At 45.7% G+C, this 14,291-nt stretch overlaps 1 protein-coding gene across 1 annotated transcript; it reads right to left on the bottom strand.

The window, feature by feature from the left end:
* Positions 1–414: 414 nt before the first annotated feature.
* On the bottom strand, positions 415–14,048 carry LOC104565037 (1-aminocyclopropane-1-carboxylate synthase-like protein 1). The gene is made up of 15 exons (XM_010211692.2): positions 13,320–14,048; positions 11,652–12,190; positions 10,549–10,608; positions 7,890–7,960; positions 7,251–7,320; positions 6,074–6,140; positions 5,512–5,609; positions 4,831–4,908; positions 4,325–4,425; positions 3,747–3,836; positions 2,737–2,782; positions 2,472–2,613; positions 1,760–1,902; positions 1,222–1,375; positions 415–1,005 (listed from the first exon to the last, which is right to left on the bottom strand). The coding sequence occupies exons 1-15, from the start codon at positions 14,014–14,016 to the stop codon at positions 707–709; spliced, it is 2,655 nt and encodes an 884-aa protein (XP_010209994.2). The 5' UTR covers positions 14,017–14,048; the 3' UTR covers positions 415–706.
* Positions 14,049–14,291: the final 243 nt, after the last annotated feature.

Genomic DNA, 14,291 nt, shown 5'->3' on the forward strand with positions numbered 1-14,291 from the left:
TCCTAAACACGTTGCATTAATTACTTGCTACCTATGCCATGGTAATTTGGACTCTGACACACAGAAACCATTACGAGCATTTTACCCATGAAGGGTATTGGATACTACCTGATCTGAGATCAGAACGGAAACCAGTGAGCTCAAAACACAGAAGTTTTATAGAACTCAGATGAAACAGTCACAGTTCTAGAAGTCTCAGCCACTCATTTGGACATGTTTATGTGCTCATTTCAATATGCTTATGTGCTTTTTCACCCTTAGCTGGGGCTAAGCAAGGGCTGACACTGAAATCATTAATTACTTCTGATCATCAATCAGGAAAAGATAAAACATTTTAACAATCTCAAGTCTCTGTCTTGCTGGGAAGACTGAAATTAATAAGAAGCATAAAAAAAATGACACCACAGCACCATATTAGAGAGTTAAGAGCATATTCATTAGAAATGAAATAAAAAATACAATGATGCAGCAAAACAGGGGGTAGCAGGCAAACAAGACCCCCACCATTTCATACCCTCACCCCAATCCAAGGAAAGCACTTATATAATACAAATTGGAGATCTCAAACTGGGGCTAGAGGATGGGTTTTACAAAGTAATTTTCTTGCTATACAGAAAATATATTCTTTGCTGGAAGTCAATGGTGAGCTGTTAAGGGCCTAGGGTTTGTCACTGCTCAGAAAAGCCCCCAGAAGGCCCGTTGACCCCTACTGTTTCCCCACCAGTTTGCTGAAAACGTCATAGATCTCTGGCTTCTCCTGAGCAAACTGCTCTGCTGTATTTTTCTGCAGCCAGTCGGATGAGCGCATCTGTTGCTGCAGGAGGCCGATAAGGTCACCGAGGTTGGAGTTGCCAGCACAGGAAGGCTCCTGGTGGCGGGATACAAAAATGACCTCGTCTGTGCTGTCTGCTTTGCCATCTTGATCCGACTGACACGGCTGCTCCTTGGCCTCAGCCAAGATCTCCCGCTCCCGCTCTTCCAAAACTTTGCGGATCCGCTGCATACCTGCATGGTGTAGGTAAGAGAAACACTAATGAGTTAGATCAAGCCACAAGGGTCTCCAAATGCCTGTGAAATCCATAAAAAAACTGAAGCAGCAAAGAATAAGAAAGAACAAAACAGAAGAAAACAGGATCATAATAATAATAGTAATAGACCAGTTTAGGATTAAAGAGTACTTTAGAAATTCTGGGAGGTAAAAGAGAAGAAAACATTACTCACCTAACTGCAGTCGATGAATTTTGTCAGCAAAGATAATGCGGAACCACCCAGGTTCACTGCATTCAAAGGCTTTACCGCAGGATAGCAGGACCTTGTTGTCAAGAAAACGCCTCCAGAGCAGCATCTCCTCCTCAAACGTTCCTGTCCTAAGGTACTAGGAGAGTTAGCAGAAGGGCCAGAGGTTAGTAACACACATGTCAACTCACCAAGATGCTCATGAATCTGTGTTTCCCATGAGGTCTGCAAAGGCCTGGGGAGACACCTTTTGCCTCTGAAGAGCAGCAGTTGTGATACAAAGGAAGAAATGGGAAGGAAAGTGGCTTGAGAGCAATAAGATTCCTGCAAGGAGGAAAATGCACAGACAGACTAAAGGAAGAGCGCACACAGAAATGGTGGTCAGCCCTTCCCTCTGCTCATCAAGACCACAGACGAGGCTTTAGCAAGACATTTATCACTATATTAAACTTTCCTCTCGGCTCCTTGGCACCAGGTGCCTGCCCTCAGCCCAGGAGAAGCCTCCTTTCTTGAGACTACCAACCTTTCGGAAATCAATCCAGACAAAGAAGCCTGCATTGCGGTTGAGAAAAGGAACCCCAAGTGTCTTCAGCTCATCTGTTACATACGTATGGGCAGCTTTTAGGCGGGCATGGTTGGCCCTCAGGTACACCTGGTTGATCCAGTCTGACCAGAGGGAGAAGACAGAGAAAAAAGTTGCAAACTGAATAAGAATTCAGATGCATACAAGTTTTCAAAACACTCATAATGCCTTTTTCCATTTCACCCTTTTCCATTTCACCTTCCTTCTTCTGTTTTCTGCTGCCTCAAAAACAACAACAACAAAAAAAGAGGGCTAAGAACGTTTTCCTATATTCACTACTCCTAGTTGCTGTGGATTCTTAGCACTCCAAGCAGGACAAAGCCAGAAATCCAACTGTTTTCCTCTTCCCACAAGCTTGTACTCTTTGCTTCTGCTCAGCTGGTTCTATACAACACTAGCCATTTCTGTACGGAAAACTACAACCAAACTTCTTCAAAGCTCTCCTCTCATTTTGCTCACAAGGAGCTCTGCAGAAATGTTCCTTTCTGTAGAACTGCCGGCCATGCATTACACGGGCAGCTTTGGGATTGTGGAGGGCTGTTAATTAAGCTGTACAAACAAGAGGCAGTTTGAGAAAGTATGGGGAGAGGATCCCCTGAGGTAGTGAGATACACAGAGCAAAAGAGGATCATCTGTTAAGCTACTCACTCACCTCTGTCTCTAAGCAGCTGTGCAACCTTGTGCTGGACAGGTCCACAAACTCCATGGAAATAACACAAAGAAGCCACTGCATTAGCAACATCTTGGTTCTCGGTGTATAAAGTACCAAAGCGAATCCCAGAGACAGCAAAATCCTGCAGAAAACACAGACAGGCTACTTCATTACACAGGAAGACCGGGATGCAATTACTGCTGCCTTGTTCCTCCTGGCACAAGGGCCTCGCGGCACCTGCGGGGAAGCGCCAGCCGCCACTCACCTTGCTTATTCCCCACATGACATGAGTCCTCTGCGGGTCGGGCAATCTGTATGTGCAAGGATGAGATGGGCAGTTAGTGTCATAGGTGCTGAAGCTTTTGGATCACTAGTGCAGCATTGCAAAAACAGAGAGGCACACAGAGCAGCAGGGAACACCAATCGAGTGGGGGAAACTCAAATAGGACCTAACTTTAGAAGCTAAGAACTCTGGCAGCTAGTTTTAGACAATTTTTAAAAATATTTGAGATCTGTAGATGCCTGCCTCGAGTGCTATATTTAATACACAAGTCTTCTGCATGACTTTTAAGCCTGCACATCTAAAATCTGTACATTCAATACTGAAAAGCAGCCCCACACCATCATACTTTTCAAAGATGAAAATGAGCTTGCTTGCTTGCTTTTAAACACCAGTACTTTGAAGATGAAGCTCTTCCTCAGCATTACTGAGCTAACAGTTAACTAAACATATCATTATGTCCTTGCAAATAAACACAGAAAGAAAGAGTACCATTGGCAAAAACTAGAAAGAAAATAAAGCATATTTTTAAAAGGTGAGATTTGGAAAACTTTTCATCTCATTAAATCATAATAAAACATATTCTCAAATCTTTAGTAACACTTTGATGCCATGACTGCTGTAAGAAAAAATAAAGTAAGCAGCACTAGAAACTTTCCATATCAATGGAAACATGGGGAATAGGTAACAATGTTTAGATAGCAAAGACATTATCACTTGCAAGAAATTAAATATCTATTTCTAGGATTTGGAACTGTCAGAAGCAAGCAGGGAAGCACACACTGAAAAACTTATCACAACAAAATACAAGTTCCCTTTTCCTTCCTTGCTTGATTGCACTTGACAAAATGCATTTGCTATTCAGAGACTACAAAAAGTCCAGGTAAGGCAGATTCAGAATTTGCTTGCTCATGACTTTCAGTCACAAGTTCTCAGCAAGGCATCATGTTGAACTGGCACAGGGAGATGGCCAGGGAAGTAGCAGCTGATTTTACCTGTCCATGCCTAGGACACTGTGAAATGTGGTGGATTCGTCAAACACTGACAGCATGTAGATCTCATCTACTATCACATGCAATTCATGCCTGCAAAAGAACAAGAGGCAAGTTATGAAAGAGTGCTGCTTCTGACTGGGGAGAAACAACTCGCTGTGTATTACCCATGTAGGGCGAGCTGTGCCATCATCTGCTCGGAACGGACAAAGCTCCAGAGAATATCAATGATCCACAAGGAGGCTGGGAACCCATATTCATGTATTTCTTTTCCTGTGTACATACAGAAAAACTGGGGGAAAGGGAATTTGGTTTCCTACTAAAGCAGCACGGGACCACAGTGTTTGCAAGGACTCCTAAAAGGATAAATATAACTTGTATTACTTGATGCAATTTACTTAGCCATGCTCCCTTGTCCCCACTACTCCCCTCTCCTCTAAGCCCACTGCTGTGTGCAAAGAACAAGGTTGTTGGTCTGACTCAAAAGATATTCACAGAAAGATGAATGGACAGTGAATAATCCAATGGAGTCTGAAAACTGCATCTGACTCAGCATACCTCAGTCTTCCAAACTGACATACCTTTTAGCAAATTCCAGGTAATCCTGTAGCTCTGACAAGGAGTAGATGTCCCCTAGGGGATTCTGGGGATTCAGAAGAATTAAGGCCCTTACAGTGACACCCTGAAGAACATGAGAAGTGCAATATTAAGAGAAGATTCACAACAGGATAAATTTTCAACCTGCTAAAGCAGTCAGTGAGACACAAGAGTCATTAAGCTCACAGTAACTCAGGCTCCCATACCTTCTCATCTGAAAGGTTAGGTTTTTTATGAGAAAACTTTTAGCCAGAGATTAAACTCTTTTTTTGCAAAAGACAGAGAAATGATGGATATACCATAGAATTAACCTGTGGTATTGAAGTGCAGGAGAATGCCACGATCATTGTAAATAGCTAAACCTATTTCTGAGAAAGATGCTCTCAGCCTGGAAGAGATATTCCGATGAGCTGTATCAGGCCCTTTGAGAACCAGTTAACCCAAGTACATCGCAGGCTTAGTCGGCAATACGAAGCTCAGCTGCACTCACCTCTGCCCGGGCATCCTGCAAGGCCTTTTCCAGTTTGTCCACTGTAAGTTGAAAAGGCCGAGTGCTGGTTCCAGTGATCTGAAAGACACCGCAATGGAAAAAAAGAGCAGTTTATTTCCTCAGCCTGCCATGAGCCATTCCCCCAAGAAATGTTTCCCAAAACAAAACAAAATTCAGTAACAATGATCTAGCTTCCATGCTCTTACTATCATTTTATACTACATAGAAAATAAATAAATAAAAAAATCAGAGAATTGTTTATAGTACCCTGGCCACACACACCGAATTCTCTGGTTATCCCTGAGTAACTAAAACAATGTAAAATCTTTGCGTGCTCTTCCACTCCTGGGGCTATCCTTAGTAGGACAGTTCATAGTTCTGTCTTCAAGGCTCATTATGTTTTTTTTTTTTTCTCCCTTTCCCCATCAGGGTCCATTATTACATGTTTATTGGGAGTAAGATACAAGACAGGAAAAAGACTGGAATCCAGGTTTTTTTGCCTTCAGTAGGTTTCTTGAAAATTATATGACCCAGTTTCCTAACAATAATTTGTGAAAAAATCCACAGGCTGCTGTTTAGCCCTGTTCTGAGGACTGTTCCAGAGGTTCCCAAAGATTGGCACCTTCCAGTATCAACTATGTTTAGCTGCAAAGGTCCGAATTCCTTTCCCTCAGTTCTTACCTTACTGTCTAAATAGGCATACACCAGCTTGACGTTACCATACAGAAACACACTCTGGGTGATGCCACCATAGAAGGGAGTGGCAATCAGAACAGCCTCTGAAACCAAGGGAACAAAGCTGGTTATCAACAGGTGAGAGCCTCTCTCTCTCTTCTATAGCATTACAGACAAACATGACAGTTTTTCCTTACAGTTATGCCCCTTGGAAGCATCTCAACATTACCCATTTTTGCCCACTTTCTTTTTATATATATATTTTTAATCTTCTGCAAGTGCTGAACACCCATCCTCAATATTTCAGGAAACATTTTCATAGTCCACAGTTAATCTAAGGCAAATAAACACAGTACCACCAAAGCAGCGGAGAGAGACAAGGTGAGACACAAAGTATGGGGCCTGCAGCCTGGGGAGACAGTGAATTTTGCAATACGCCATTGAAGGAAACAAGAACTTCACTAGGCTAATTCCACTATTTCATTTTCATCATACAATATTTAAACTGAGTAACACTGTTTCCCAATAAAAGCAAACTTTAAAAAGCGTCTCCCAGTCATCCACTTACCTCCTGGATCACAAAGGACTGTAGCTAATGCAGAAAACAGAGAGCCACAACCATTCAGTACAATCACCTGCAAAAGCAAGAGAGAGACACTAATAATAAATCTGTCCATAGAGGAACACTACAAAGTAATGTCTAACAATATCATTGACCCCTAGTCCTCTAGCACAGAGGTTCCCAAACTTCTCCTGCTGGAGTCCCACTTCTGCCAGAGTTAACTTTGATGCTGTATTCTGCTTTAGAGATGCTCCACCCTGTGCATTCCTTGATTCTAATAAGCAATACAGTATTTAGTGAAAGAGTAGGTGTTAGTTAAGGAACACATTTGCAGAGCAGTTCTGAACTGCCAGAAAAGCAAAGTACTTTTCATCAGCTAATCTGGGGTATCTTCTCTTCGTGGTAACAGCAGCACCTATGTTCTGATTAATTTGTACAGAAGTAGAAACAGCTGCCTCAGACAGGGGCAGGCCTGACAGATCCCATGAGTTTCAATCCAACTAACAGGCACAATCTGCTGCCTTGGAGAGGCCGCAAACGGCTCGGTGACAATTCCAGCTGACGTAATGCACAGGCTTCTGCTGAGCTACTGCACCCAAAGCGCAACTCAGCAGCCGCTGTGGGTGCCCTTCGTGTTGGGCAGCGAGCGGGAGGCCCTCGTGGTCCGCGCGCACCAGAGCCCAGCGGCACCTCTCACCTCAGCAAACCTCGAAACGACTCAGCTCTTTGTGCGCCTTCCTGATGCCAAGTCTGAAAGCATCTCTTTTTACAGGATAAAACTAGTTGTAGCTCAATTACTGAATGTGTCCCGCAATGCAACAGGAGAACAACGCCAAATTAAAGTAGGCTGGCACAAGGGGCATCCATAGTTAAGACTGAGGAACACAAGCACAGTAGGTTCCAATGCTGAATTAGGAGATATAGATATAAAGCCCTACTGTGATGCTCTATATGAGGGGTTGACATACAGGAGTAAAGAATAAGGCAGATGTAAGGGAAAACTGACATGTGTTATCTGAAGTATGCATCAAAAGCCACTAAAACAGCTGTGATTCATCTCTTATACGCATGATAAAGCCTATTATTTTACAATTAATCACTTGTTTAAAAATCCACGACGAAACTGTATGACGGCAAAGGGCCCTACTTCAGAAGGGAGAGCAATGGAAAGTGCGTTACCCACGTTTTCTGCCTTCAGAGGTGCAGGGGCCTTGCAGTAGCAGGTCAGAAATCGAGCCACTTCCTCCCGCAAACTGGGAAAGACACAGAAGCAAATATCCATTCAGCTTCCTCTGCCAGAGACTGGGCTGCCCCAGGTCCACCACTCGGGAAAATAAAGCCAGTTACAGCAAGGACTGAGGAATATAGCTAGAAAACAGGAGAACTCAAGCACCGTAAGCGCAACTTCTACATGTGGCAAAGGTGTCACTGATATGGCCTGTAACTGTAGATGTATTTTTTAGTAACTTGAATCAAGACACATGACAAAAAGGTTACAGTCCCCAAGCGTTCACTGTCTTTCAGTGAACTGTTTCGAGTTACCGAAGTTGTTAACATATAGAGTGCTTTCAGAATTGTGAGGTTTTTTAGAAAATTAGCATCTTCTCCCATACATGTGGATTGTTAACTGTATGAAATGCTGGGGTAGCCAATTAGAAAAATTCTAACTGATCACTGTAGTGATCATACATGTGGTTTGTATTTATATATAAATAATGCATAAATAATTTATATAAATAAATATATGTGGTTTGTATTTATCCATTCTGTTCCTCAGAGAAGCACTCAAAAAGAGGAGCGCTATGGAAATGAGAAGACTTACAACATATGTCCCTTCCAGTCAGGATACTGAAGCAGCGGCGGCTCCATGAGATTCATATCAGCCTGTGTCAGCTGTGAGTAACAAGAAAACACATTAAAAAACACAATCTCTGATACCAGAAACATGGAAATAGGCAGAATCCATGTACAGGCACTAACCTTCCTGGACGCACATGCAAACACACAGAATTCAACAGCCTTAAAACTGGATTTAGAAAGCCACTGACCATCAAAATTAATGCAAAAAATCTTCACTGCCTGGAAGTCTATAAGAAGGATGCAGACATGGGCAATACAAAGGAGGCCCCCTAAGAAGACACCTTTCTGGAACAAATGAGGCAACCTAAAAAGTCCCAAGGATCGTCTCACCCAAGTTTGGAAGACAACAGCTTTCAGATGGGAATTAAATCTCCCTCATTAAAGCTCTAGAATCATGAAAGCTCAGGTCTAGGTTGCCAGAAAAAGATTTTAATTATCGTTAGATACATATTTTTTAAAAAGCTTTTGATCGATTTTTTTTCCCAAATAAATTCCAGCTTTAATTTATGTCTCTGTTCAAGTTACTGCAGTTCCTTCCGATCCTTAATTCTAGCAAATTTGGTAAGTTTTATAATATAACAGGAGCATCAAAAGATAAGAGAGATATACAATTATCTTCTTGACTGTCTTCCTCTGGGCAGATATTCTGTGGCTTGTTAGTAGCTGGTTGTGGTCTCAAATACAGATTTGCCTGAACTTTAGACAATCTCCGAGACCCATTTTATGTTTATATTTACATAAATTACATATATTTTTATCAGAATATTTAAAGTTGTAAATATCAGGTTTTCATATAATCCAGTTCTATGACGTTGCAAAGGGAAGCACAGTGGTCATCAGGATGGAGAAAAGAGAATAAACAAATGCTACATGCAGTGCACCTTCCAAATATATGATGACAACCAAATATAGGAGTTGATATTAAAAGCGGGGTCTGTGGAAACAAGTAGGCAGGACAGCCACAGAGGAGGCGGGAAACTGAACATGCAGTGTGGAGGCTTATCACATAACAACAAAACCACGACGTTTGGTGTTCGTGTTTGGATAGCTTGTGCCAAGCTCTGGAGGTTAACGACACTGTCCTTGTCCCACGCAGAATTACAACCTGCTATTGTAGGATTAGAGTTCCTTTATTCACGTGCAGATACCTCTGGAAGCCCACGCAGCAGAGAACTGTGCCCTCTTAGCTCTCTCTCCTAAACTGCTCTAGGGACTGCCGCACAAAACACATCAGCTAACTTGGCCAAAAATTACTGTGCAATAATAAAGATGAGAATCCTTAAAGGCAATGCTGTAATGGCTAAGAAAAGCAGACAGGGCAACCAAAATGAAGAACATCAGAGACCGCATGACATTGAATATTCTCCAATTAAAGTATCAAAAGTTAAGAATAGAACTCTGATATGCTACTTTACCCAGTGGAAACAGAATTTACTGTCCCACACAGCAAGAACTTGGGAGTGCTACAGGCCTGGACAGTCGTGCTTTCAGTAAACCCATGCTGTAACTCCAGAATGTGCTGGTTAAGAAGCTGAAAACAGCACCTTTATTCACCTTGTTGCCTCAAGCATGTTGGTTCATCTGACTATGGCCGATGAATTCTTAACTCATTTCCACAATAAGGCTAACTGAGATGCAACTGACTACAGTCTCCCTCCAGACTTTGTTAGTTTGAAGGTGAAAGGACAGAGTGAAGGAAGGCAGGTAAAAGCTACACACCCTGGAAGGCCCCTTTGTGGGGGCCCTGCTGCCAGGCAGCGGTTCTGCCTTACCTGTTCCTTTAGCTGCAAGGCGAGTGGCGGGGTACGTCCCCCCGAGGCAGTGGCGTGGCAAGCACAAATAAAACAAGGAACATTTTGAGGGTGGGTGCAATGGGAGTAACAGTGAACTTCACACCACAGAGACCAACTGCCAGGGACTGTGGCCCCTTCCCTCCCCACAGACAACTGCAGGTAGGAAAAATTGCAGTATTCCCACCTAGGAGTCTGAATCTGGGTAATAATTTTAATGAAAATCAAGAAGCATTTCTCTAAGGCACAGTGTTTTTGTTTCCTTCAGGATTTTTTCTTTTTGAGTTATGCCACTTGCATCACGCCTTTCCCTGGTGCAACTAAACAAAGCGACCAACTAGCAGCTGACCCAGTTCAAAGGATTTCAAGAGGATTCACTCACTGGTGCCACCCTCTCAAATTTGGGGTAAGTTCAGAACTGGATGTTCAGAGTGTATAACTCTCTCATGAACAGGGTCAACCGTCTCTGTTCCAATATCTGAAGATAATTGAAATTAAACAGTTCAAAACTACTTTTGAAGCCTCTGTATTAAATGAACTACTGTCAGCAGAAGAAAATAAAATGCATCTTATTTTCATTTTGTTTTGTGAGCCAAACACATTCCCAGAGGCAAATCCACAATGAAGGGGAAAACAACCTCTGTTCCTATTCTTCTGGAAAAATAACATAAAGCAAAGTGCAAATAGCTGGACGGAGAAGTGACAACAACAAATAAAAAAAAATGAAGAGAAAAATTTACCAGAGAAATCTGAGCACCAGCAATAACTCAAGAAAAGCATAAACATCAAGGAAGAACTACACAGCATATTTCTTTTTGTAATGTGACTTACCCGTTTAGACATCAGGTCAAAGCAGAGTTTATTCTCACTAGTGCCAAAATTAATTATACCCTAGAAAAAGAAATAATGTATTGTTTATAGACACATAAAACAAGTGCACACCTTACCTTAGTTATCACTTCACTGATCTGCTTCAGAAGTTACCAAGAGAAGTCAAAACACGATTCACACAAACAGCGGCTCCCAGTCAACACACTCTCCATACCTCAGTGCATACTAACAGTTTCACCTCTCGAGAGGTGATTCAGCAGGGCAAAAATGTATGGATATCTAAATACGTACGGAAATCTAAACACTGCATGTTTATAATGTTATTAAAGTGCACCTCCAGTCTTAGGTATTTATTTGGAAGTCTACTGCCTCTATATGCTCCAGTTAGTGGAAGAGGCAGTGAGCTCCTCATCCTGCACCGCTGGTATTGGAAAAGGTGCTGTATGTTTGTATCTTAAAGTCAGGTCTAACAAGGAAACATTTTACACTGTCCAGTAACTTGGTATTTGAATGCAGGATCTATTTAAAAATAATCCATGGAGAAATCCTTACTTATATTTACTCGATCTATCGAATATTATTCTACCTTAGGAACACTCAGCATTTGTGCCACAAGGGGGTGTGTTACCAGCTGCGTCAAAGCAAATAGTAAAAGGGAAACACGTGGACGGAGTCCTTATGTTACCTTAGAAAAAAATCACATTTTTATCTGAATGTTTGCTACTGGGTTGTTCTATCTCTTGCACCATCACCAGTAACAAGCAGCTAATCAGTGATCATCCTTCTGTGGACAGCAAAAATGACAGGTGAAAGGAAGCGCAGGGGGTCTGCGTGTTCCCGCAGATTTCTACTACCTTGGAAGCAGGGCCATGGTCGCCAGCTCCTGATAGGAACTTGAGAGCACACAAACCTTCGCTGGACAGAAGGCATCCTTGATCAATTACCTGCATAGCTACTCTTCCTTTCTTTCACTGAAGCAAAAACGTTGACCCTACATGTATTTGTGAGACTTAAAAAAAATCAAGCTCATCTGTCAGCAAACCTCTACGAAAGAGCTTTTTCCTAGTAAGTAAGCCACATAAATACTTCAGAACCTCACTCACGTTGGGGTTCTTCTCTTCATCATACTTGTCGGCGTGGTAAGCTGTGTAGCCCTCCTCCGTGGAGCCGAGGAAGACGCTGGCGATGTTGCCGCGGGCCGAGAGGTAGGGGCTCCGGCGGAAGGCGCGGGCGCCGCCGCCCCCGGCAAGCTCACACAGAGCCTGGCCCAAGTCCAGGCCCTGGGGCACCGCCAGGGATGAGGAAGAGCCATTGTGGCCCTGCTTGAGGATGCTGAGCATCTGAGCAAAGACACTGAACATGCGGAACTCGTGCTCCCGCTCCAGCTCAAAGCGCCGCTGCTCCAGCTGCATCCGGCGCTCCTCCATGTCGGTGTCCCGCTGGAAGCGGCGCTCTTCCAGCTGCAAGAAGCGCTCCTCCATGGCCCGCTGAGAGGCCAGCGTCTTCAGCAGGAGCTCGTCAAGCGGGTCCTTCACCCGCTGCCCCTTGCGCTTCTTCCTCAGGCGGTGCAAGGCAGAGAAGCCAGGCCGAGGCACCACGTTCTGCATTCGCGACGGGTTTGCCATGCTGGGCTCACTGAAACCTGGAGACATTCAAAAGGGAGAAGAAAAAAATAAATACGCAGTAAATAAACCACTGTGAACGTGCTTGCTGCCTGCCTTTACCCTTCATACCAAACTAGCTACAGAGAAATCTTACAAGAAGGCTGAAGTAAGATCTGTCAGGCACACCTTGGAAGTCTGCAGCAAGTACAGGGGGTTTTTTGGGCCTCACATACTGGGCATCCCCTTTTCTTGCCAGGCACTGAACTAGTTCAGTATTCAATCCCTGAATTAACTTTAGTGGCTGTGAGTTCACTCTACCAGCACAACACTGGGCTAACTGCACAATCATCACAATGGAGATGACACAGAACTTCTTCCCAACCTCCAAAATTAACCCCACATCGATAATCACCTCTTTTCTTCTCAATCGTGCCACATTCTTCCATCAACCTGCCCTAAACCAGTTTGAAATCATCTCTGTGCTTCCCAGATTCTGTTCTTGGCAGCCAAGTAATCTGTGAATTGCACTGTCAGTTAAAAATAAATAAATAAATAAATCTCTTTTTCTTTCAACAGGTCAGCCGTCCCTACCAGTGATTTTCAAAGGCTTCTTCTTCCTAAGCACTAATCAGTGGATTGGGAAGCCAGGCAATGATTACTCCCAGTATTCTTCTTTGTTGAGTGTCCCAAAGAATTAGATCCAAAACACATTGGAAAAGGAGAAAAGTTTCACGGGCCCAGTGGGTACTGTGCTCCCGAAGGAAGAGGGTCTCCCGACACAGTTCGGCACGAGGACGGCTCACGGTGCAGGTGTGCAGTGCTCAGACAGTGCCAAGAGCAAGCTCTGCTTCAACGTGGTGGGCTGGCAGCAGAGAGGCAGCACAGATGTCTACCCCAGTGCACAGCAGACGCAACACACTTAGGATTGCAGACACACTGCTTAGCCAAGCACAAAAATTCCGGATTTCAATTACCAGCAGTACGACACGTTGCCAGAAGGCTGCTAACACAGACACCATCCTGCTACTTTAAAGCTTTTGGGGACAGGGAAATTAAGGCTCTAGACAACAATACCGAAAGCAGGTGCCTGTCTCGGCACCAGAAGGAGACTCTCTTTCTGGGGAAGAGGGCAGAAACCTCACGCCACTGCACAAAGGCCGTCCCTACCTGAAGGCGAGGCACTGGTTTCAATGGGGATCTCCACCCTGGAGACGGAAGAGTCGCTCGGGGCCCTCTCCAGGAAGGCTCGCTCCATCTCGCGCTCCTCGGCAGAGCCCTGCTCGTAGGACAAGGACGCCGGGTGCTCAGGGGTCAGGCCGCGCTCGTCTGAGTTCACCTCCTCACACTTGATCTCCATGAGCTCAGCGTGCTGGGCGCGCCCGAAGGGCAGCGCCGACGGGCCGAAGGGGCCATAGCCATCTACAACGGCGGCGGGCAGCACCTGCGGGGCCACCACGCTGGCAGGCAGCACTTGTGGGGCCACCACACCGGCGGGCAGCACCTGCGGGGCCACCACGGCGGCGGCGCCCAGGGTGCCGTAGGGCAGCGCCGGGCGGCTGTTGAGCACACGGTCCATGAGTTCGTAGAACTTCCAGGTGCGCCTGCCCCGCGGCGCCTTGCCGCTGTCCTTGATGCGCCGGTACTCCAGCTTCATCTTCTTGATCTTCTCGCGGCACTGGTCGCCCGTGCGCTGGATGCCCTTCTCGCGCAGCACCTCGGCGATGCGGTTGAAGACGTGCTGGTTGCGCAGGCAGCTCTCCAGCTCCAGCTGCACCGACTCGTCGGCCCACAGCTGCAGCAGCTCCCCCACCTCCGGGTCCGACCAGTTGCTGCCCCGCTCGTACTTCTTGCCGCGGAAATCCATGGCGCCCGCGCCCCGCGCCCCGCCACGGCGGCGCCCGCTCGGGCGGGCGATGGCGGCCGCGCCGCCCCGCTCGGGGCCGCCGCGCCGGGCCCGGCCCGACGCCCCGGCGGCTCCCGGCCCCGCGGGGCCCGCGCGGCGCCGGGGGGCGCCCAGGGGGCCGCGGCGCCTCGTGGGCGCAGCCGCCGCCGCCGCCGCCCCCCGCCGCGCGCGCGCCCGCGCCGGGGCCGTGTCCGCGCGGGCGCGCCCGGCCCGGCCCGGCCCGCCTCGGCCCGCGC

The sequence above is a fragment of the Tinamus guttatus genome, unplaced genomic scaffold (genome assembly GCF_059628265.1).
Source record: "Tinamus guttatus ecotype Peru unplaced genomic scaffold, ASM5962826v1 Tinamus_guttatus_pri_ptg000240l, whole genome shotgun sequence".
NCBI lineage: Eukaryota > Metazoa > Chordata > Aves > Tinamiformes > Tinamidae > Tinamus > Tinamus guttatus.

Bases quoted from the DNA above. Each gene is read 5' to 3' on its own strand.
- LOC104565037 (XM_010211692.2), bottom strand. From the start codon at position 14,016: ATGGATTTCCGCGGCAAGAAGTACGAGCGGGGCAGCAACTGGTCGGAC. The intron at 6,141-7,250 runs GTGGGTAACGCA...TTGCTTTTGCAG, and splicing joins CACCTCTGAAGGCAGAAAAC to GTGATTGTACTGAATGGTTG. The intron at 4,909-5,511 runs GTAAGAACTGAG...GGTGTCTTTCAG, and splicing joins ATGCCTATTTAGACAGTAAG to ATCACTGGAACCAGCACTCG.